Raw genomic sequence first — 25,758 nt, forward strand, 5'->3', positions numbered from 1 at the left:
TGTCTATTGACATCTGTGATTCAAGTAAAACATTTTTTTTTTACTGATACTTGATAGAAATGCAAAAAAGATAAAGGTGCCCAAAATGCAACTGGGAGGCACTGCTGCTGATGTTAAATCAACTATACCCATTCTTTAGAATCAGCCAATGAAGGATGAATATTAGATATCAGCATCTTAAACATAATACAATGAACAAAATTATAAATGCAACACTTTTGTTTTTCCCCCATTTATCATGAGCTGAACTCAAAGATCTAAAACTTTCTCTATGTACACAAAAGGCCTATTTCTGTCAAATATTGTTCACAAATCTGTCTAAATTTGTGTTAGTGAGCACTTCTCCTTTGCCGTGATAATCCATCCCCCTCTCAGGTGTGGCATATCAAGATGCTGATTAGACAACATGATTATTGCACAGGTGTGCCTTAGGCTGGACACAATAAAAGGCCACTCTAAAATGTGTAGTTCCATCACACAGCGCAATGCCACAAGTTTTGAATGAGTGTGCAATTGGCATGCTGACTGCCGGAATGTCCACCAGAGCTTTTGCCCGATAATTGAATGTTCTTTTCTCTACCATAAGCCGTCTCCAAAGGTGTTTCAGAGAATTTGGCAGTACATCCAACCGGCCTCACAAACGCAGACCACGTGTAACCACACCAGCCCAGGATCTCCACATCCAGCATCTTTACCTCCAAGATCGTCTGGGACCAGCCACCCGGACAGCTGCTGCAACAATCGGTTTGCATAACCAAAGAATTTCTGCACAAACTGTCAGAAACGTCTCAGGGAAGCGCATCTGAATGCTCGTCGTCCTCATCAGGGTCTCGACCTGACTGTAGTCCGTAGTCGTAACCGACTTGAGTGGGCAAATGCTTACATTCTATGGTGTCTGGAGAGGTGTTCTCTTCACGGATGAATCCCGGTTTTCAATGTACAGGGCAGATGGCAGACAGCGTGTATGGCGTTGTGTGGGTGTGCAGTTTTCTGATGTCAACGTTGTGGATCGAGTAGCCCACGGTGGCGGTGGGGTTATGGCATGGGCAGGCGTGTGTTATGGGCAGGCGTGTGTAATGGACCACGAATACAGGTGCATTTTATTGATGGCATTTTGAATGCACAGAGATACCGTGACGAGATCCTGAGGCCCATTGTTGTGCCATTCATCCACGACCATCACCTCATGTTGCAGCATGACAATGCACGGGCCCATGTTGCAAGGATCTGTATACAAAGCTGAAAACATCCCAGTTCTTGCATGGCTAGCATACTCAACGGACATGTCACCCAATGAGCATGTTTGGGAAGCTCTGATCTGCGTATACGACAGCGTATTCCAGGTCCTGCCAATATCCAGAAACTTCGCACAGCCATTGAAGAGGATTGGACCAACATTCCACAGGCCACAATCAACAACCTGATCAACTCTATGCGAAAAAGATGTGTTGCACTTTGTGAGGCAAATGGTGGTAACACCAGATAGTGACTGGTTTTTGGACCCCCCCAGACCCCCCTCCCCCCAATACAGTGAAACTGCACATTTTAGAGTGGCCTTTTATTGTGGCCAGCCTAAGGCACACCTGTGCAATAATCATGCTGTCTAATCAGCATCTTGATATACCACACCTGTGCGGTGGATGGATTATCTCGGCAAAGGAGAAGTGATTACTAAAACAGATTTAGACAGATTTGTGAACAAAATTTGATAGAAATAGATCTTTTGTTTACATAGAGAAAGTCTTAGATCTTTGAGTTCAGCTCATGATAAATGGGGGCAAAAACAAAAGTGTTGCGTTTATTATTTTGTTCAGTGTATTATGTTTAAGATGCTGATCTTTCATATTCATCTTTCATTGGCTGATTCTAAAGAATGGGTAGAGTTTACATAACCAAGGTGGAGTTGCTTAAACAGCAGTGCCTCCCAGTTGCATTTTGGGCACCTTTATCTTTTTTGCATTTCTATCAAGTATCAGTAAAAAAAAAATGTTTTACTTGAATCACAGATGTCAGTAGACAGAGAGCAAAACCTTACATTGTAACTAAAATACATTTGGAAATGTTAATGAACAAACTTTCTAGTATCACTTTCCCTTAAGTTGACACTTATTACTATGTAACTGTTGTGTAAATACATATTAACAACTGTATTAACAATAATATATTACCATAGGTATTACATTGTAATTACAATAGTATAATGATTTATCGGTATAGATTATTACACTTGTGGAAAAACAAGAGGTAATTACAACACATCCTGTTGGGTGTTATTCCAAGTGTGTAATTGCACATTATTTTTGTTTTAGTAATTACACAAGGTCTTGTTACACATGTAAATAAAACATACTGGAATTACAATTTTTCTGTTTGCATTGTTGCACCATAAATAACTAAACCAAATATGTTTAAAATGTTGTTTGGTAATCGTGAAAAATTGCAGAATGCATCTTTAATTAACTCATGCTACAGGCAGATTTCCCATGCTTATTGCCTGGCAAAAATCTTTCTTCAATCCAACATTATAAGAACAATGTCATTAATTTGTAATTCATATTTACTTACCTAGGACTAATTAACTTAGTGAAACTAAACATAAAAACCTTTCTAATACTATGTAATGATATTTGTTATTTATATAATGTATGCCCTCAATTTGGAGACAGTAATTTACACAACGTCTGCAGAATCACAGATATGTTATTGTGTACATACTTTAGATTTCCTGGGTAAATGTTCAATCAATGCAGCGACTTCACTCGGGCAATCCCTTGTGAAGTGTTGTCGCCTTAAAATTCATAGACAGAGCTATAGATGCAAGGACAATAAAAAATGCTCCACTACTAAGACATGGGCTGAATGTAAAGAGCCTAGACCCTGCACAGGGCTGCATTGCAGGGGACGATGGGTGAACAAAATGTAGTGTTCCCCCCTGGCCACGCGCCAGAAGACTGACTTAACCCTTATAGATCTTGGCCGAGTTTAATAGACTTGGATGGCAGTACATTCATACACAAACACACATGAGGATGCAAGAATATTTTCACATTCACATTTCAGTTATTTAACTTAGCGACTGTCTGCAAAGTTAGTTCTAGAAGGAGCAGCAAACGAAATACATTGTAAGCATTAGCACATGTGAACGCGGGCACACACACACACGCATGCATGCACGCACGCAGGCACACACACACACACACACACACACACACTTACAGTAGAAACTCTCAAAAACAAACACACATTTTGTCTCACACATGCATGCCCGGGTATTACTACCATTTAACATATTCCCCTCCACTGCTCCAAACATTTTCTGACATCCACTTCATAATGTTACAAAAGCGTTCATCCATATCCCCGGCATGCGGCGGGAACATATTGCAGTTGAAGTACCATAGTAATGCTATTACTAGAGTTCTCCCTCTGCCTCACCCTCTCCGTCCATCTTTACCTTCCTCCTTCTCCCTCCTGTTCTCTGTAATCACTCCTGTACCAGAAAGTAGAATCAATACGGCCAGACAGGTGGGGGCGGGAAGTGGGACAAAGCCTACTGAGCAGTGCTGTAGCCTCAGGGCTCTACCTGCCTTGCCTGGGCCTTTCTGGTGGGGGGGGGGTGGAAGCCAAGGATGCAACTCTCACAGCCGCTGACCACACAGGCCCAATTGACCTGCTGCCAGGCAGGATTTGATCTCTGGTTGCCCTGAGCATACTTTGCTTTTGTCAGGATTCTTGGACTGCTTTGCAGGGTGGGGTTTCATACAGTGGTTATGGAGTCCTTGATATGGGCATCTACTTAACTAACACATGACAGTTTCAGTTTAACACCAGTTTACAGATCAAGACATTTAATTACTCTTTAAATCAGTCGCAAACCCGGATTAAGAGTCCTGCCACAACCAGATAAGATTATCCCCCCTTTTTTTAGCCCCAGTATGAGTTGAGTCATATAATCTGTGGAAGTGTTTGCAAGGTCAATATTGTTAGGGAGCCTTTGCAGGTGGTCGTCAGCCCTAACAAGTGGTTGTCTGTATCGTTTATTTACAGCATCTGAAATCGATTGCCTTGGTAAGAAGGGTAGTCTTAACACTTTGGCTGCAATGCACAAGGCTGCTTACTCTCAACACGCATAGATCTTTTCTATTGTAAAGAGACAAACTGTCATCACACATTAACCTCTAATTTAAAGCACAACGTGAGCCTCAGGACTTGTCTTAAAGGGAAATTTCACCGCTGCAAATTTTACACAAATAGTGTTTTGCGGTCAGTTTTTCCTTTAAGCGACACACTTGTTGTCAGAGCAGTCCATGTGGACCAGGGCAGGTTGTACCCTGTACCATCACTGTCTGAATAAAACATGAATATCATACAGTATTAAAAATAGCTGAATACTGTAGATGTGCTGCAGAGAGGCGACTGATGATGCCACCATTCCGTTCAGCTCTCCGAACCAACCACCTGACCGGGAAATCATCCTCAACTTCAGACCAGAAAATCATCCTCAACTTCAGACTGAAGAAGGAGACAAGCAGGTGTCAATGATGAAAGCCCTGAAGAGATGGCACTTCCTTCTCCCCATCTCTCATTCTCTGCCCCCCACCCCTTTCCTCGCTTCATCTAAAAGTGTGGGAATGGCTCTAGCTCTAATGTGCTTTCCACGTCACTCCACCCCCCCACCACTCTTGTGAAATAACGCTTTCAGCAAAAGCTCTCCAAGGTGGAAAAAGCTGCGTGACAATGCGGTTATTGATCATATTTATAGTCAGTGTGGCAGAACGTTGGGGAAGGGGAAGGGGTTGGGCTGGTAGGAGGGGTTGAGAGTCACTGCATCCCAGTGACAGCTTCACCACTTCCAAAAGCCAATTTGCTGCCTGGAGGAGGAAGGCGATATAGGAAGTTAACTCTAGTACATTGCAGAGTCTCTTTTGTACACTGCTTGTTTTATTTGATTCTATCTGCAGAATGCCTGGTGGAGCACAACGTATTTTCCTTTGAGCTGATGAAAGACAGGCAGAACAGGCTGTCTGGTCGGTAGTATCACGCTACAGTTGCCACTGCTTACCAAAGCCAGTTCTCCATGACGTTTCTGCTGACTAGCAGACAAGAGCTTACAGACTGAACTGGCATCCCAATTCCAATGCTAGTGTACAGCAGTCAGTGCTTCACTGCAGTATTTACACAGTGCCTTTTTGTTGTTGTTGGTTCAGTGATATCCAGTTCCAGATTCTGGCTTTGGCGCGTTGCAGTGGCTCCACAGCAGGTACGGGAGGGAGGTTTGAAACGTGCTTTCTCCAAGCACATCTTGCCCAGCCGGTCTGATTCTTGTTGCACTGCTCGCTCAGCCCGGAAACCTACAAAGCTGGCGCACGCATGCTGAGGAAGTGCATTCTCCTCAGTCATCCTCCACCACAATTCAGTTTGCAGTTGCCCAACATTAACACATGGCGTCACCGCAGGGTAATGTGAGTATCCACCCGTTTGCACCTGGGCAGCTATGTGCTTATTTGCAGCACCCTATGCTGGAAAAAGTACAGTCCGATTTTTAGGTAAATGATGTTGTCTGAACGAATAATGTCAATGGGTATTGCCGTGGTCATATGTAGTCATTGCCCACTGTCTGTCAGAACGGTGAAACCTTACCGCATTTATCCCAAGTAGGCCAAAGAGTAAATTCCAGATGGGTTTTAATTGGAACAAAACTGGAACCACCAATGGTTTCTGTAGCTCACCCATCCAGAAAGACAGTTACGGCAAATTAAGTCTTCACCATTCATATATTTATGTAAGCCTAATTTAAGCAAGGCCGTAGAAGAGGAAAAGATTGACTGTAATAAGAGGCAAGAGAGGTTGGATTAAGTGCTTATGTTTTATTCATTTTTCCGTATGAGGCTCTTACCTGGAGCAATGCATGAATCAGGGGATGGGCTACACTGATATGGAATTCAGCCCACGTACATTACTACTTCACTTCCCCCATGCAAGGTTGAAATTGCTCCATGCTTTACAATGTGTTGCTAGAGCTGTGTCAGCATTACATTGGGAGTGGTTACAGCCATCTAACCCCACCCCCACACCCCCCTTTCCCTGATCCCCTTGGGACCTTCGGGGACTGGAGTACTGTTCGATTAGCATAATTGTGGTTGGGACTTGGCAGAATGTTCTGTCGTCCATGAAAACTCCTGGGTTTAAGCAGTTCCATAAAGCAATGCCACCCGCCCATGAGATCCTGAGCAGAGCTGCGTGTATACTCTCTAAACTTTAGCTGAGTCATCACAGGCCTGTGGAAATGACCGGGCTCCAAGAACCAGCAATCCATTCACAAAAAGAGAGAGTGGGGGTGGGATTTAGAGGAGGTAAAAAGAGATTGTAATATATAAATGAATGATGTTTAAGTACACATCGTGTGGTACACGTTGTGTTTGTGGTGTGTGCGAGAATATGAAAGATATGATCGATAGAGCGAGGAGGCCCAGCTATCTGTTATGCACCTCCCAACTGGCCATGGTGTACCAAGCTGCTGTCAAGATTTGAGCCTACATACGTATATACCTGAGAGTGGTGTTGCTATGCTTTTCTAACCAGTGTCTTTCTGCTTTCCCTCATCTGTCTGTCCGTTCTCTCATTTCACTGGTGTCTTTCTACTCTGTCTCATCTCAATGCCCACATAGCAACAGTGCACTGAGAACAGATTTTCTGGAAGAGTGTCAAGCTGACAAGTATAGGTTTCTCATTCTCTTTTCTTTCAAATGTCAAACACACTTGGCTCCTTTTGTAGAACTGGTCTGAGTGTCACTTCAAAATACTTTTACACCTGACAAATACACCGAAGAATGAATTAAAAGGAGCACCCGAAGTACAAGGAACGCTTTCGCCAAGCGTACCACAGAGGAAGCGAGATTGCACAATGGTATAATTAAGTGCACAGTCATTTCATTTATTTTCATGTTTGGGTTTTAGCAACGCCGAAAATGCCGGAGACAGCCTCTAGATCTACGGTAACGTAACGCGGGTAGATTGTTCCGGCTGTGTCAGCTGCTGCTGTAAACAGCTGATCGATAGCATAGCAGAGACGTTGACCTATGGACTGTCCTCTCTCCCCTGTGACAGGATGACCACTGTGACATGGTATCCGGAAAGCATCGTACAGGATGACAATATCATCAGTCAAAGCCTGCAGTCCCGCAGGTCGCCTGGCACATCTTCAATATGTCTTCATCTTTATTTCTCGCTCTTTGGATGCCACTACCATTTCAGAAGAATATTCAACGCGCAGAGCGGAAGAATATCATATGATCTGCTGGTACTGAACTGAGAAAAATATAGATTTGTGACCCAAAGAGTTGCAGAAGGTTCTCTGACTATGGGGGTTAACACTTTACTGAACCTGAATTAGGACTGAAAACTTTTCCTCCAGCTATGTACTGTTCCTTACACACAAACACACATATGCACCCACACAAACACATCCCTCAAACACCCACCTCACACATACAGAACACTCACACAACTGTAGCGCATCCTTGCGCACACACAAACACGCAAATACACACCTTTCTCCTTGGTTATTAAATCTTTGTTAGTTTAAAGCTGCCTTCTGTCTGTCAGGGTGTTGTTTCTTCATTAGTCCGTAACGATGTTTCTTCATTAGCACAGTAATGGAAAAATCAAAAACAGAGCAATTCGGCTCTGACTCTGCTGAAGATGCAGTACTCCATAGGCAGACAAATAAAAACACAGTGAGTAGACAGGCTGATTATAATGGAGCTGGTCAAACTCCAGGTGTCATGAAAACTAAAAGGGTTATAGGGCCCAGAGTTGGACTAAGTTCAGAATCTTGCTGTTGTGTCCACTATGTCCTAGCTTGGTTTAGACTGATTGATTCTCATTGTTCCCTGTTGGCCTAAGAATCCTCGGTTTCCCGGATGTCATCCACCTGTCTACGGCAACCGCTATGGTGCAAAGGCCTGCTGTCCCACAAGCATGGCCAGACCCAGGAGCCATGACCCCATGGAATATCTTAGTGGCCCCTGAGTGGGCTAAACATTCAGAGAGGCCTGCCCATCCAAAGGTTATTTGGCATTAGATGTTATTTGAAAAGGGTTACTTTGGTCCTGGTTTTGTGTGTCACCCCCTTACCCCAGACCCTCCATGTTTGATACTGGCAGCGCCCGTCACCTACTCTACACAGATCCTGCTCCAGCCAAACCATCAACAGTATGATGAAAGGGAAGTCTCCAACTCTCACGTTGGAGCAGTACTGTGCAAATGTTAGAGCAGTACTGTGCAAATGTTAGAGCAGCGCCGCGCAAAGTAAAATAAATTGTGACCAGTTCTGAAGAAAATGGGGGAAGGATAATACCTGGGAGAAAACCTGAATATAGAGCTTTAACCTAAGCTAACCTCTATAACAAAACAGGTTTTGACAAACCCTAAACCCAAACTATAAGCTTACCACACTACTCTGTTTAGGATCACGTTTTTCACTCACAAACCACCCACATGACAACATTCATTAGATGAAGCAGATACTGTATGTCTGCAGACTATGGTTGGGATTCATCCGATTGAGCTTTGTTAGCTACGTGCCTTTCACGGCATATGGGGCATTCACGGCATATGCTGCGTATGTTGGCTCAATTGAAAATTGCCTTTAAATGTAAAGGGTGCGACAACATACTGTTGATTGGTTTAAATCTTGGAGTAATACTATACAAGCACTGTTTGTGTCGAGGCAGACATGGTGGACTGTATTCTGAGCATTCTGAGAACTTAAAAGGAAAACCAATTTCAGGAAATATACTGATGTATACATACTGAAGTAACTACACAGACCAACCACTACTGCAGTTCAGTTTAGTTGTCTGCAACATTGAGAACAGTTGTCATAAGTTTATTTGATACTTTCCCCAGCCAGTAATTGTCTGATGACCTTTACAACCCTTTTTCCTGATATGCACTCGTATATATACAGGGCACTGTGTATCTACAGTGGATATAAAAAGACTACACACCCCTGTTAAAATGCCAGGTTTTTGTAATTTAAAAGAATGAGAAAAAGATAAATCATGTCAGAACCTTTTCCACTTTTAATGTGACCTATAATGTGAACAATTCAATTGAAAAACCAACTGAAATCTTCTAGTGGGAAACATTTTAAATAAAAACCTTACAATAACCTGGTTGCATAAGTGTGCACACCTTCTTATAACTGGGGATGTGGCTGTGTTCAGAATGAACCAATCACATTCAAACTCATTTTAAATAGAAGTCATAACACACCCGCCATCATTTAAAGTGACTCTGATTAATCACAAAGTTCAGCTGTTGTAGTAGGATTTTCCTGACATTTTCTTAGTTGCATCTCAGAGCAAAAGCCATGGTCCACAGAGAACTTCCAAAGTATCAGAGGCCTCTCATTGTTGAAAGATATCAGTCAGGAGAAGGGTACAAAATAATTTCCAAAGCATTAGATATACCATGGAACACAGTGAAGACAGTAATCATCAAGTGGAGAAAATATGGCACAACAGAGACATTACCAAGAACTTGATGAAAAGACAAGATGAAAACTGGTCAGGGAGGCTTCCAAGAGGCCTACAGCAACATTAAAGGAACTGCAGGAATGTTTGGCAAGTACTGGCTGTGTACTACATGTGACAACAATCTATGTATTCTTCATATGAATGGGCTATGGGGTAGGGTGGCAAAATGGAAGCCTTTTTTTACTAAGCCCGGCTGAAGTTTGCAAAAACAAACATCAAGTGCCCCAAAAGCACGTGGGAAATGTGTTATGGTCTGATGAAACCAAGGTTGAAGTTTTTGGCCATCATTTCAAAAGATATGTTTGGTGCAAAAACAACACTGCACATCACCCAAAGAACACCATACCCACAGTGAAGCATTGTGGTGACAGCATCATGCTTTGGGGCTTTTTCTTCAACTGGAACCGGGGCCTTAGTCAGGGTGGAGGGAATTTCGTAATACCAGGCATTTTTGGCCCAAAACCTTCAGGTGTCCGTTAGAAAGATGAAGAGGAAGATCACCTTTCAGCACGACAACGACCCAAGGCACACATCCAAATCCACAAAAGCATGGGTTCACCAGAAGAAGATTAACATTTTGGAATGGCCCAGCCAGAGCCCAAACCTGAATTCAGTTGAACATCTGTAAGGTGATCTGAAGAGGACTGTGCACAGGAGATGTCCTCGCAATCTGACAGATTTGGAGCGATTTGGCAAAGAAGCGTGGTCAAGATGTGCCATGCTAATAGACTCCTACCCATAAAGACTGAGTGCTGTAATAAAATCAAAAGGTGCTTCAACAAAATATTAGTTTAAGGGTATGCACACTTATGCAACCAGGTTATGTTTATTTTTTTTCCCCTCAACCATTTCAGTTAGTTTTTCAATTGAATTGTTCACGTTATAGGTCACATTAAAGGTGGAAAAAGTTCTGACATTATTTATTTTTGTCTCATTCTTTTACATTACAAGAACCTGGCAATTTAACAGGGGTGTGTAGACTTTTTATATCCACTGTATGTGCAGTTTAGTGGAGCAGTCAAGGACAGGCTTTGGTTTTTAATGAGACGTGAGTCCTGGCTATGGCTTTCTTTCTTGTGCACCATCCTTCTAATTTGCATATCACTCTTTTGGACACTTATGCACTCGGTCATTTCAAGGACACGAGGGGGATGTGTATGTGTCCTAATGTTCAGTAGAGTCCACAGAGTTCCAAGTTACACTGGTGTTGGAAGGGCTTAGGAAAAATGTATCTGGTCAGTATGATAAGAGCTTACAGCCTAATACTTTTCTCCAAGAAACTGATTGGGATGCATAAAATGTTATGAGCCGTAGGACTCTTCATTACCATTAGGACAATTAATAGTTCTTCATTTTTATAATTTGAAAAACACGTTTTTGGATTGGGTGAGTATCAATTTTGTTGGGTTGTGAACATCATTAAGAAAAAAGTATTGAACCGTTAAAAGATGTGATGGGGTTTCACAAACTTAGAGGAGAACAATCACACCTGAAACCTCTGCCACATCTAGCCGGGTCACCAATCTGTCTGCTCCCACCAAATCCATTGGTCAAAACAACCATAGGAGTCAGCAAACAGTACAAACAAATCTGGGACCTGGCTATCTGCCACACTGAAGATCACGAGAGACTGGATCACTCGCATTGTTTGATCATCTTGTTCTTTATTCAAAATGGATTGAATTTGATGAAACACATAATGTAATACTGCTGCCACCTGGTGGGGAATGTGTTGACACTGCAACATCAGTGCAGTGAGAAAAATGCAGATGCCTCTATGACTAATACATGTTATCACTGGACCAAGCTTAGAGCTAGTTGATTTTGAAGTTGTTCCATTTAGTAAGTGATTCCAATTTGTGAATAAACAGAGTGTAGTAGATGGCCTAATGGGCAAGAGTGTTAGGTCACTAACTGAGAGGTTGCTGATTCAAATTAGAGCTGACAATGTTTTTACCCTAATTGTTCCTGCAAATTGCTCTGAATAAGACCATCTGCTAAATGACAAAAAAAATAATTTAAACAATCATACTGTTATTTTGGCACAGATCGTTAGATGAATAGTGCGTAGCTTCTCCTTTTTGCTTCATTGAGAAATCACTGAAAATGTTTGCTTTTTTTATCAATGCATTCTATTTCATTTTATCTCCTAAATTAAACTGGCGTTAGTTCCAGCTGACCCCAAATCTGGACTGGACAGGTATAAAACTAAACCACAGAAAATGGTCACAATGACCATAAATATTTGAAGTCCACAGATTAGGAAGGGGTTGATGGAGCACTAATTAGAGAAGGTCATGACAGAGATGGATCTTTTTTAATATATTTTTTATTAGGTTGGTCTTTTTGTCATTTTTAGGGTATACCCCGACCAACATGGTGCTAGAGACATTCAGGTGAGTTACATATAAAATGAATGGCACCCTTCAAAAACATACAAAAATGGCATAATGAAGGGTTGTGTAAAAAGGTTGTATAACACCCCCACTCCCCAATATGGTCTGTGTTATTGTTCACATTTATTGTTATCCTCGAGCCATGAAATCAGAAGGGCGGTGTAATGGGCTCGGCCTGTTCCTTCATTCATGTGTCACAGGCAGTGTCTCCGGTCCTACTGTGACTGTTTGACAGAATCCGGGTGAATGATGTATCCTACTAATCCAAGCTGCTGTGAGCTCATTGGTCAGAGCAGTCGTCTCTGCATACAAAGGTTGTGAGTCTACGGCTGAAATGAGCCAATAGAACGGTGCTACTCATTCAAAACAACACTTTCGAATTTAAGAAGATCTTAAGATTTAAATGTATTTCCCCATTAATCTTATAGAGATGGTTACCAAGCTACTATGGAGAGTTATCATTTATGAGCGAATGCATTGATGTTCTTGTTATGCTGTGCTATACTACAGTATGCTATTCAGTTTGGTTCTGTAATGTAGCACATTGTGAAAATATTTTTGGTGAAAGATGTGTCTTGTTGTTAAGGGATGGTATTTTCAAAAGTATGTTGATTGGCATAGATAAAATTAATCCAACACGTGTGCTTATATGTTTGTATATGGAATATAAGCATTCCGCGCCAAGCTGCTGCAAAGCTTAGTGGCCAGCCTTTTTCTGTACTACATTTTGCAGCACATAAAAACCAAGTCTGTCAGTTTGTTTTTATGTACATCTCATTCTTGCAGAATTTTATTGTGGCCTTCCATGACTTCCTTTTCACTTGGGTATGTCATCTATCGGCATAGGAAAGGAGTTGCCAGAAGAAAAAGAAACATATTTATAGGACCCTGGAGGTGAAGCACTGTTGTCACTTAAACTAAAATCGGGTGCTATGGTCAGATAAGACAGAAATAGATCTCTTTGGCAATGCAGAACCGCGGTGGATTTGGCTCCCTTCCAATGTGTTCTTCTCATGAAAAATGAAGGGAAATGGTTTGTGTTGTTTTCATTGTGAGAGGACGACACATTCTGTATTGAAAGCAAGTATCCCAGTAATATTTACACAATGTTTGGGAAAATATATTTATCATTTCAGAAATGTGTATTTATAATATATATATATATAAAAAAGTTTACTTTGAATCTTAAATTAAGTACAGTATATTTCATGTTGGTAAATTTGCAGTATATTTTGTTTTGGGTAACAATTAGTTGTATAGCATATATATATATATATATATATATATATATATATATATATATATATATATATACTGTTTTGCAGACTGACAGACAAATTAAAACATTTTGATTTGGCTAGTTATGGCTATTTAGTTTTGAACAAAAACATTAACTCATTGGTTTCTCTCTGCACAAGCATGAACGGTCTCTATCCTTAGTAAAGTAGAAAGGTGTGTGTTGTTTGGTTAACAACAGATGGTGTGCAGCAGCTAATGTTAACATGTGTCATCTACTGTATTATCCCACTTCAAACCAAAGCTGTCACTGAGACCGCACTGAAGGAGCTGCATAGAGAACATTACGAATATCACATCCAGAGTGTGAATCCTTTTTGCCAGAAACTGTAACATAAAAACTGACATAGGTTTAGTCTGTGTGCCCAATAACTCAAAGACACATCATCCACTAGTACTTAAACCTCTAGCCAAGAAATACTTTGCAATGTTAGATCGACTTTGCACCTAAAACATCCACAGAGACAACCCAATCTTCATTCTGCTCCACAATGAACCTTTCCCGCTGGACAAACTGAACATTTTGTAGCTCAGCATTCAACACCATAATACCCTCTGAGCTTATCACTAAGCTCAGGACTCTGGGATTAAACACCTCCGCCTGGATCCTGGACAACTGTCACCCACAGGAGGTGACAGTTGTTAATAGCACATTGGTCAGCCTCACTCTTGACCGAGGGGCCCCTTTAGCGGTTTCGGCACTCCAGAACTCATGCACGTGGCTGTGCACCGTTAACTTGCAACACCACCACGGTAAGACCGGACCGCCGATGACAACAATGCAGCTTATGTGTATGAGGTCAGGGACCTGGCGGTGTTGTACTGTGACAGTAAGTCAGATGAGCTGATCATGGAATATTTGGGTATTCCCCCATCCACTTCGACAGGGCTGAAGTGGAGAGGGTGGAGAGCTTCAAATTCCTCAATGTCTTCATTGCCAATAAACTAACGTGGTCCACGCACACCCAGACAGTTATGAAGGTGCCTCTTCCCACTGAAAAGATCTGGCATGGCCTCTCAGATCCTGAAAATGTTCTACCGCTGCACCAATGAGAGAATCTTGACAGGATGCTTTACCATTTGGTCTGGCAAATGCACCGCCCTCGATCACAAAGCCCTTCAGAGGGTGATGAGAACGGCCATGTTCATCACCGGAGACAAGCTCCATGTCTTCCTAGATCTCTACACCAGGTGGTGTCAGGGGAAAACCCAAAATATAGTTGAAGATTCCTGCCATAGAACCCATCTCTATAGGCATGCATGGCAGGCATGAAATCTGTAACCAACATATTTTTGCACTGCTTTTACCCGCAAGCCATGAGACTGTAAACCAAGACTGACTCATGATTATTAAAAGACTACAGCTACTCTGAACCCTTTTTGCACATCTCTTTAGTGCTGAGTCTGTTCATACACACTAAACACTACCCACACACACAAACACACACTCCAAACACACACTTTCATACATAACAGTAAAACATAATATACTGAAGCCACACATCTTGAAAAAAGTAATCACATATGTTCTTACTGCTACTTTTAACTATCCACTTTTACCCCTACCAGAATGTAAATTATCCATATATTGTTTGTTAAACATGCTTGTGAAGCTTGTTATTCTGTGAAAAGCCCTGTAATAAGTTCTTAAGTAATTCATCATAATCATCATCTTCCGCTTATCCGGGGCCGGGTCGCGGGGGCAGCAGTCTAAGCAGAGATGCCCAGACTTCCCTCTCCCTAGACACTTCCTCCAGCTCTTCCGGGGGGACACCGAGGCGTTCCCAGGACAGCCGGGAGACATAGTCCCTCCAGCGTGTCCTAGGTCTTCCCCGGGGTCTCCTCCCGGTGGGACGGGACCAGAACACCTTCCCAGGAAGGCGTTCCGGAGGCATCCGAAACAGATGCCCAAGCCACCTCAGCTGACCCCTCTCGATGTGGAGGAGCAGCGGCTCTACTCTGAGCTCCTCCCGGGTGACCGAGCTTCTCACCCTATCTCTAAGGGATCGCCCAGCCACCCTGCGGAGAAAGCTCATTTCGGCCGCCTGTATCCGGGATCTTGTCCTTTCAGACACTCTCACCTATGGTCATGAGCTATGGTCTTAAGTAATTATTTTCTATTATCATGTGAATGATGTGACCACTAGATGGCAGTGTTAAGCCAAACATTGAAACACATTTCAACATAGCGTTTTCACCATCGATCTTTTATGTACTGTACAGTAGACACCAGGTGGAACCATTTTCACATTGCTCACAAAGGATAATCTGAAGAACAGTTTACGTCAGCTGCTTTGTTTGATTACATGTATTTCAGTCAGAAAGTGTATGCTGTAATCGTCATAGTACACTCCCACAGGAAATCAATATGTCTTGTGTCACTCCATTCATGTTTATCTCTTTGTGTAGCCAAGGACCTGCCTTATGGTCTCATATGGGCCGTTAGTTGCTGTAGCTACAACAGTTTAATAGTTTTCTCTTGGAATGTGATAGTTAACCTCTGTGGTGATCCTATCAGTTCTCCCCTGTATCCTGACTCTGTGCTAATTGAATTTCCACCTCACACTGGGTCCTCAATGCTCTGATCTGTTCCTGATTCCAGTCAACTACACCTAGTACTACACCTAGAATTAGTTCTATTCTGGGACACTTTGCTGTGTGTTTTGTGTGTTTGTGTTTGCATATGTCTGTGCATACCCCAGTTTCAGTTTTTACTATTGAAGTGGGGACATTTTGACACTACGGTTATTCAGGCTTAATCCAGTTCTTAAAGTTTAGGGTTAGCTTGGCTAAATAACTAGGTGGCGAGTTACAATAACCTAGTGGGTGCATTCAAATCATTGCTTGCTTCTATCAGATAACTCATTTGAAATAGCTGTACTTTACTTAGTCAATAGAGACACCATCTATTGGGTTGAAGTTCTTATTATTTTAGTCAAGTCAATCTGGCCAACAAGTCTATCTGGTCAACAAAAAAAGTATAAACTTTTTTTTTAGGGTATGGGTCCACTCCAGATTCCATGTGTGTGTGTACGTTTATGTCTGACAACTCAATATGGGCACACCAGCCCAGTCCAGATATGAATGGGTCCAGTTAATTAGCTTGTCGCTGTGGCTGCTTGAAGGAGACTAAAGTTTGTGACAGAGTCAGAAGGATGGGAAGATGACCGGCGTTCATGCCTATCCATGTATAAGGGTACCTGACAGCAGAGGTCACTGGGAGTTTAAGAGGCAAGTGTATGGTACCCCTTCATGTACAGTTGGGGGTTGGGTGGTGCCAACTACAAAGGTTAAAAAGCTGTGTTTGAGTCACGGGCAGGGATTTAAACAACAGTGTGTGTGTGTGTGTGTGTACTGAAGGTATTTGTACATACACATGTATCAGAACAGGAAGGGCTTAAGTCTCTGGCTGAGACCAGAGACTTAAGGGGCCTTGTTTATCTTTTCATTCATCTCAGTCAGACTTTACAGAAGCGATTAACTTATGTTTTGTGTCTTCTCAAGGGGAAGATTGAGCTTAGCTTCCAGGGAGGAGCCAATAACTAGAACTAAATGGAGGACAAATAAATTCCTCCCCGATTATAATCAAGTAATTATTCAACAGCACCAAAGCGGAGGATGAGAAGAGAGTAAAAAAGTAATCTCGCCTTTATAATCTATATTTTCTTATCTTTAAAATGTATGGGAAGGGAATAAAACTAATCTGTCCCTTATGGAAAAAACACGTTAATTTCACATGTGAAAGTTTTCAATGTGTTTTTGGAACATTTCACATGTGCTTAGTAGCTTTAACATGTGGTTTCTCGTGGACATTTTTGGGCATCATGTGCAGATTCTGGCATTTTCATGTGATCACCTGATTCACATGTCAATGTGAAATTAGTGTTTTTTTTTCTGAAAGGATGTGTTACCTGTCGGTGTGTGTGTGTGCGTGCGTGCATGCATGCCAGCCTGCTTGTGTGTGTTGGAATCTTTGTGTTCGTTAATGCACATGTGAGAAAGAAGGAAAGAGAATTAGGGGATAGGAGGTTAAACATAGGGAACTGGAGTAACCAGTGACAAGTAGTAATGACATTTCTCCACCCTGGTGGTTGTCTGCATAAGACTCGTGCCCCCACAATGCCCTTCTTCACAACACAGCAACGGGACTCCAGACAGCATGCCTAGTGGGCTGTTTCAGTACTACAGTAGCAGTAGTACAGTAGCATCAGTACGAGGTCAACCCAGAGAGGGAGAGGACTGTTTTCCTCTTGAACAGTTCATGTACCTCACGTTCTGGATGAGTGACTATCCAAGGCACTGCAGCACGTCTCTACAGAACAGGAGGTTTTCTAATACTGATGGTTTTTGGAGGGAACATATTGGTAGAAACCTTTCACCAGTAATCAGTTTAGGGAAACTAAAGAAGCTGGTAAGAAATTACAATAACACATTCCTGTGAGGTAAAAAGGAACAGAGACAATAAACTGTAATATTCGACCATTATTTAACTATATAGACCACGCTAAATAACCAAACGTAGACTAACATGATAAATAATCTATTTCACAAAGTTACATAGGTGTAGAATATTGGAGGCTTTAGCTGTAATGTTGTACCGCAGGCTGAGAGTGAGTGAAGTCCGGAAAAAAAACAACTCCATACTGCTTTCTGTAGAAACATTGACCAAATGCAGAATTCCCCTCGGGTGAAATAAACATGGACCTTGTCTACAGCCCAGTAGAAAATGAACAGTAAAGGGTAAATCTAATCCTAAAATATTTAAAAACAAATGTGTGTGGCTAAAGAAAACACTGACAAAAAACCAATCCCCATGAATGAGCACATGTAATGCTGCAACCTGTAGTTACATAAGGAAGCGGGTTCTCATCATGTGAGCCAACAGCTAATGCTGGAACTGCCCACATTGATAAGGTCTGGCATGCAGTTTTGAACATGTGCTGCTTAAACGAATCATTCAATCAAATGTATTTATAACGCCCTTTTTACATCAGCAGATGTCACAAAGTGCGTTTACAAAACACTTGGCCTTAAACCCCAAGGAGCAAACAACAGTAGTGTTGAATTTCAGTGGCTTGGAAAAACTCCCTAAGAATGCCACAATTTAGGAAGAAACCTAGAGAGGACCCAGGCTCAGAGGGGTGACCAGTCCTCTTCTGGCTGTGCTAGGTGATCTCATTAAAGTTCAAAGTAGGGATGGTATGCGGTACCTTGTTTTCGCCAGATGTAGAGCTTGACATTCAGACCCGTAGTTTGATTTTGATGTCATCAGACCAGAACAATTTTCTCCTCTTGTTCTCAGGACATCATATGCTTTATACTCAGGAGTGGCTTTTGCCTATGCACTGTGTGTACCCCAGGCCTTGTAATCCAGACCAAGAACCTAAAGGCCACCATAAAGGCCTGATTGATGGAGTGGTGCAGAGATTTTCCTTCTGGCAGGTTCTCCCATCTCTGAAGCTCTGTTACAGTTGCCATTAGGTTCATGGTCTTATTGCATGGTCTTACACTTCAAATGTGAGAGACGGAATCAAAAACTAAAATCCAGAAAACACATTGTATGATTTTTTTTAATAATTAATTAGCATTTTATTGCATGAGATGAGTATTTGATCACCTACCAACCAGTAAGAATTCCGGCTCTCACAGACCTGTTAGTTATTCTTTAAGAAGCCCTCCTGTTCTCCACTCATTACTTGTATTAACTGCAGCTGTTTGAACTCGTTACCTGTATAAACGACACATGTCCACACTCGATCAAACAGACTCCAACCTCTCCACAATGGCCAAGACCAGAGAGCTGTGTAAGGACATCAGGGATAAAGTTGTAGACCTGCACAAGGCTGGGATGGGCTACAGGACAATAGGCAAGCAGCTTTTTGAGAAGGCAACAACTGTTGGCACAATTATTAGAAAATGGAAGAAGTTTAAGATGACATCAATCTCCCTCGTTCTGGGGCTCCATGCAAGATCTCACCTCGTGGGGCATCAATGATCATGAGGAAGGTGAGGGATCAGCCCAGAACTACACGGCAGGACCTGGTCAATGACCTGAAGAGAGCTGGGACCACAGTCTCAAAGAAAACCATTAGTAATACACTACGCCGTCATGGATTAAAATCCTGCAGCGCATGCAAGGTCCCCATGCTGAAGTTTGCCAATGACCATCTGGATGATCCAGAGGAGGAATGGGAGAAGGTCATGTGGTCTGATGAGACATAATTTGAGCATTTTGGTCTAAACTCCACTTGCCTTGTTTGGAGGAAGAAGAAGGATGAGTACAACCCCAAGAACACCATCCCAAGCGTGAAGCATGGAGGTGGAAACATAATTCTTTGGGGATGCATTTTTGCAAAGGGGACAGGACGACTGCACCATATTGAGGGGAGGATGGATGGGGCCATGTATCACGAGATCTTGGCCAGCAACCTCCTTCCCTCAGTAAGAGCATTTAAGATGGGTCGTGGTTCTGTCTTCCAGCATGACAACGACCAGAAACACACAGCCAGGGCAACTAAGGAGTGGCTCCATAAGAAGCATCTCAAGGTCTTTGAGTGGCCTAGCCAGTTTCCAGACCTGAACCCAATAGAAAATCTTTGGAGGGAGCTGAAAGTCTGTATTGCCCAGCGACAGCCCCGAAACCTGAAGGATCTGGACAAGGTCTGTATGGAGGAGTGGGCCAAAATCCCTGCTGCAGTGTGTGAAAACCTTGTGAAGACCTTGTGAAAACGTTTGACCTCTGTCATTGACAACAAAGGGTATATAACAAAGTATTGAGATTAACTTTTGTTATTGACCAAATACTTATTGTGAAGCAATTATAAGAAAATGGAAGACATACAAGACCACTGATAATCTCCCTTGATCCGTGGCTCCACACAAGATCTCATCCCGTGGGGTCAAAATGATCACAAGAACGGTGAGCAAAAATCCCAGAACCACACAGGGGGACCTAGTGAATGACCTGCAGAGAGCTGGGACCAAAGTAACAAAGGCTACCATCAGTAACACACTACGCCGCCAGGGACTCAAATCCTACAGGGTCAGACGTGTCCCCCTGCTTAAGCCAGTACATGTCCAGGCCCGTCTGAGGTTTGCTAGAGAGCATTTGGATGGTCCAGAAGAGGATTGGGAGAATGTTATATGGTCAGATGAGAACATGGATCCGTCATGCCTTGTTACCACTGTGCAGGCTGGTGGTGGTGGTGTAATGGTGTAGGGGATGTTTTCTTGGCACACTTTAGGCCCCTTAGTGCCAATTGGGCATCGTTCAAATTCCACGGCCTACCTGAGCATTGTTTCTGACCATGTCCATCCCTTTATTACCACCATGTACCCATCCTCTGATGGCTACTTCCAGCAGGATAATGCACCATGTCACAAAGCTCGAATCATTTCAAATTGGTTTCTTGAACATGACAATGAGTTCACTGTACTGAAATGGTTCCCACAGTCACCAGATCTCAACCCAATAGAGCATCTTTGGGATTTGGTGGAAACGGGAGCTTCGTGCCCTGGATGTGCATCCTACAAATCTCCATCAACTGCAAGATGTTATCCTATCAATATGGGTCAACATTTCCAAAGAACGCTTTCAGCACCTTGTTGAATCAATGCCACGTAGAATTAAGGCAGTTCTGAAGGCGAAAGGGGGTCAAACACAGTATTAGTATGTTGTTCCTAATAATCCTTTAGGTGAGTGTATATATATCCTATCATCCTATTGCAAAACCATTGGCATTAAAATGGAGTTGTCCCCCTCCCCGTTTGTTTAACAGCCACCCCTCTTCTGGGAAGGCTTTCCACAAGATTGTGGAGTGTTTCTGTGGGAATTTGTGCCAATTCATACAAAAGAGCATTTGCAAGGTCAGGCACTGATTTTGGATGAGAAGGTCTGACTTGCAATCACCATTCCAATTCATCCCAAAGGTGTTCAGTGGGTTTGAGTTGGGATCCTGCGTTAAATGTAAATAAAAACATAATGCAATAATGGGCAAATCATTTATCCCTAAATGTAATTTAAAATAGTACAAAGACAACATATCAAATGTTGAAACTGAGAAATGTTGTTGTTTTTGGAAAAATATATGCCCGTTTAAAATTTGATCCCAGCAACACATTTCAAAATAGTTGGGACAGGGGCAAGTTTACTACTGTTTTGCATCACCTGTTCTTTTAACAATGCTCTATAAGCGTTTGGGAACTAAGGACACCAATTGCATTCTTGCTTGATATAGGATTTCAGCTGCTCAACAGTTCGGGGTCTTCTATGTCGTATTTTTAGTTTCATAATGTGCAAAATATTTTCATGATTCCATTATGTGTCCATGATTCCCAAGAATAATTAAACATTTTGATTCGTAAGACCACAGGACAGTTTTCCACTTTGCCTCAGAGTAGGGGGCAGCATTTCTGAATCTTGTTTATTTTTGGTCTCATCTTTGCATAGTAGAGTTTTCACTTGCGTTGTGGATGTGGCGACGTATATGTGTTCACAGACAATGATATTCGGGCGTGTTCCTGAGCCCATGCAGTGATGTCCACTACACTTCCTGTCTGTTTTTAATGCAGTGCTGCCTGTGGGGCCAAAGATTGGTATTGGTCTTGTCTCATACACCCCAATTTTTTTTGGAAAGAGCGTTGTAAAACAAAAAAACAGGACATGCTCCTGACTGTCGGTCATGTTGGCGAGTGTGTAGAAAACCTTATTGTCCACCCACCCAATGGCCAGTGGGAATAATAGATGGTGACATTTTGTAATCGTAAAAATGGCCAAGGGCACTGACTCCACCGCATTGCGCTGTGGCGTCGGTTGGAAAGACAGACGCCTCTGTCCATGATTTTGGATTAGACCTTTGATGTCACTGGAATAAGCCGCAGCTCAGTGAGCAAACATCAAAGGCACCACACAGATGCCAAAAAATATGCTCTGTTTAAAAATATTAGCACAAAAAAAATCATAAAGACCTTCTAATATCTTCCTTATGTCAACTCCTCAGCCTTATTACTGCCACGACCCTCTGTGGGGATGGAGAATCGGTGTACAATGGGAGAGACCGAATGGCTATGGGGTGGCTTGGATAGTGGTCAGCCACATTACACCCAGCCTGCCTATTGACAGTCCACCCAGATCTTCGTCATGGATATTTAACTAGTCTCCTTCAATTATCATTTAAAGTCACGGACGCCAGTGGGTGGGTAACTGTATTGGCCTGGCTGTACTATAAAGCTACAGATATACAGCTCTCCAGTCCCAATAAATATGCCGTTGTCACCAGAAATCTTAATGATGCTGTGCTGCAACTGGGCTTGTAATGACTTGATTGTTCCCATTGCCATTCTTCCATGACTAAGCATCATGAATAATGGAGCAAAGGTCATCTTTCATTGCTATCTACACCTAACTCTCTTAAGTGATAGGCTTCCTCAGGAGGAGAATCTTCAGGAAGTGATGTTGCCCCAACCTAGGAAGTGAGCTACTGGTGACTATTTTATTGATAAAAAGGATGAGGTATATTCCTATTTAATATTCTTGTCAGACCCATTAGGACTATAACCATCTCTTTATGCATATTAGAAGGATAGTTAGCACATGGCAGATAGATTCAACAATTAAATCAGGCTAACATTAGTAGATTAATTTCCCCCTAAAATGACAAGAAAATTGTGCTCATGCATAAAAATTGTCGGATCTCTATTCACAGTGTTTGTTTAGCTTTGAGGGCAAGACGTATTACCATCCTGTAGGATGAGTTTTTGACACTACAAGGCTGTAAGAGCAGACGTGAATTGCATTCGCAGCAGTCTATTCAGAGTCCGTAGTGTTCAACTGGTGTTCTGTTGGCTTTCTTATCCAGCTCTCTGTCTAAACCATCGTGTAGCTGGCCCTATAACAATTATGTAATTGTCAGTCTAATGCCTGCCTAAACATAAGACTGTTACCATGGTTACTTGATGGATTATCACTTTCAAAGACTTCCTCTACAAACCGTGTTAAACAAAATATTTAAATTAGCCTATTGTTTTAATATTTAGAAGTCAGAACTATTTATTTCTACAGACAGGCATATATTATTGAAAATGTATTATTGTACTAACTGTCCAGTGGATGTTTTATGTCAGATTACATCCTAAAGTCAGAATTGGTGACGACAGGTGAAGCGCGTTTTAATTACATGCATTTGACATTCTGTCTTGTGATTGAACTGTTTGCATAAAGCAAAATATGCCTCTAGACCAGAATGACGTCTTCCACTATATTCTAAACGGAGCTATTTAATTTGACGTGCGCACTGGGTAGCCAATCATATACCATATACACATTTGCTGAGAATCCTAATCGCGGATTAATTTTGCAGACGAGAATTGAGACCAAGGGAGAGGCGGAGGCGCTGCAATCCGTTCACTCTATTTCCGTCAGTCCTTCATTTGGGACAGGCTGTGAAGTAGCCTGGTATCACTGGTACATCATCATAGCGTAATAGCCTGGGTTTCGACTTCTGCCCTTGGCATTGCGGAGGCAGCCTGGTACAAGGGAGCCGATTCTCAGGTGCAGCTGGGGAATTGACAATCTTCTATTTTACGTCGCTGGTAGAATAGGAGGTTCAGCCATCCGGAGCGAAAGCCTCCTGATTGGTTGAAGTGGGGAGGTCAGGTAGAAGTCTGGAAGCCGTTTCTTTAAAACCCCCACCCGGTATGCCGTGCCTATAGACGCAAATCCACTTTCGTGTCTCTATGTTCAAGACGGCCAATTACCCTATGGCGGCGGATCCCACGCCTACCATCATGCATGGGAGTTGGTTTAACAACACGGGATACAGGGAAAACAATATACCCGTAGTGGTGGAGAAACCGAAGAAGGCGTTTTACCTGGTCAGAATGATGTCTCTCAACAACAATAAGAAAGAACAACAAACCAACCGTCAACATCAGCAAACCAATCATCAGAATAATATGCCCTTCATGATTCACTGTCACATCGGGAAAGAGATCAAGCACATTTGCAGCAACTGCAGCCGGGGGAACGATACCCAGGACGGTGAGTAGCGGCATATGGATATGCATGCACTGTGTCACACTTATTTTGGCCATTATAATAATTGCATAATTGACCACTTTCAGTCGTGTTCCATGAGTTCGCTATTCTTATTTGTCCATTACGTGAATATGTCCTGAACTGTCCTACGTCTATGAGATCAAATTTGTTTGATGAATTAATCATTATAACCATCTGAAGAGTTTACTAATAGCCCAAATCATTCCACCAGAGGATTGACTCTATATGTTTAATATATAGTCAGAGCCTACACAATTGTAATGATGTGATACCGTCCTTCCGAGTTAGGCTCCAGTCAGCAGTAGAGACTGACGGAGAATTAACAAAAATGTGCGAGTACTTAGCGATAGGCTAGTTAATTCAGCAAAATATGTCAATTTTAGTTTTCAGGTGGTGCGACAGAATTGACTCAAAATGTTTTAATCCAGTTTGTGAATCGCGCAAGGAGATTCCTCAGCCAATTTAGCTGCCACACTTCTAGCATTTCCTAGAATCTTTGCGATAGAATTATGATACACAAACTTCGTGGATCACAACATGATTAAAACGTTTTCGTCTTCTCTGGGTATTTTTTAAACTATCTGCAATTGGACTTCGCAGAATCGAGAATGGAAAACATTGTCAAATCGAGGTTAGATGCATAATCTCTGGCACAGTTTTCAATTTGTCAGTGGAACTGGAATTTGAAATACAATGTAACTTAAAAGCAGTACAATTAGAATCTATTGCAATTGTAGCTCTACAATCTGCTACACTATCACTTTGTATTCCCCTAATGGCGTACGATCCAAAAGCTACTTACCATATTCTTAAAAAAAAGTACAAATTTAGGTCATTCTGCTGTATTTGGTGATACACTTCGCAATTAAACAATTTGTAAACATCACTTCGTTTGGTATAGGGTTAATGGACCACTTAATTAAAGGCTATATCATGGTAAATACAGTATAGCAATGTAATTGGTCAGCTGTTTGCTTGAATTGAGTTTTATGTTCCCTTAGTCACTGATTGTTGTCTCAATTGACCTTTCTATAATATTTTAGTTTCAGACTACCATAGTGACCAGATATACAAATGTAAATGTTTACCAAGTTGAACATGTTTTAAACTTCTTAATTTTAGTGCAGTGTAAGCAATTGTACAACTACACAAGCTAACCATTTTACATACTGATAATGGGTTTTGGATTATTGTATTGATCTGATTCTAATTACCTATATATATTTTTAAATAAAACATAGTGGTTTTGGGTGGAAATCGGTTAAGTGGGGTGTTTAATGAGGTGAAATGGAAACTAGAGGTGGAATCTGATTCTGGGTAACTGACCAGAGGAGTACAAAGTGTTCACCATCTTTTGACTTCCACATTTTATTGTGTTACAACATGAAATCAAAATGGTATTAGTTGGGTTGATCAGTGGAAAGAAAATCCTAAGTCCATAATGTCCAAGTGAAAAATAAAATCTACT

At 42.0% G+C, this 25,758-nt stretch overlaps 1 protein-coding gene across 9 annotated transcripts in view; it reads left to right on the plus strand.

Moving 5' to 3' along the window:
- Positions 1–25,758, plus strand: part of LOC105018597 (phosphatase and actin regulator 1) — a 70,485-nt gene that overhangs the window by 7,792 nt on the left and 36,935 nt on the right. For 5 of the 9 annotated variants that reach the window (XM_010884161.4, XM_010884179.4, XM_010884197.4 and 2 more), the window contains exon 1: positions 23,601–24,272. The exons of 3 other annotated variants lie outside the window; for them this stretch is intronic. In XM_010884161.4, coding sequence (XP_010882463.3) covers positions 23,969–24,272 — 304 coding nt within the window. In that variant the 5' untranslated portion in view covers positions 23,601–23,968. Of the gene's footprint in view, positions 1–23,600; positions 24,273–25,758 lie in introns of those variants that run through there. One more of the 9 variants, XM_010884207.4, reaches the window with a different exon arrangement.

The sequence above is a fragment of the Esox lucius genome, chromosome 3 (genome assembly GCF_011004845.1).
Source record: "Esox lucius isolate fEsoLuc1 chromosome 3, fEsoLuc1.pri, whole genome shotgun sequence".
NCBI lineage: Eukaryota > Metazoa > Chordata > Actinopteri > Esociformes > Esocidae > Esox > Esox lucius.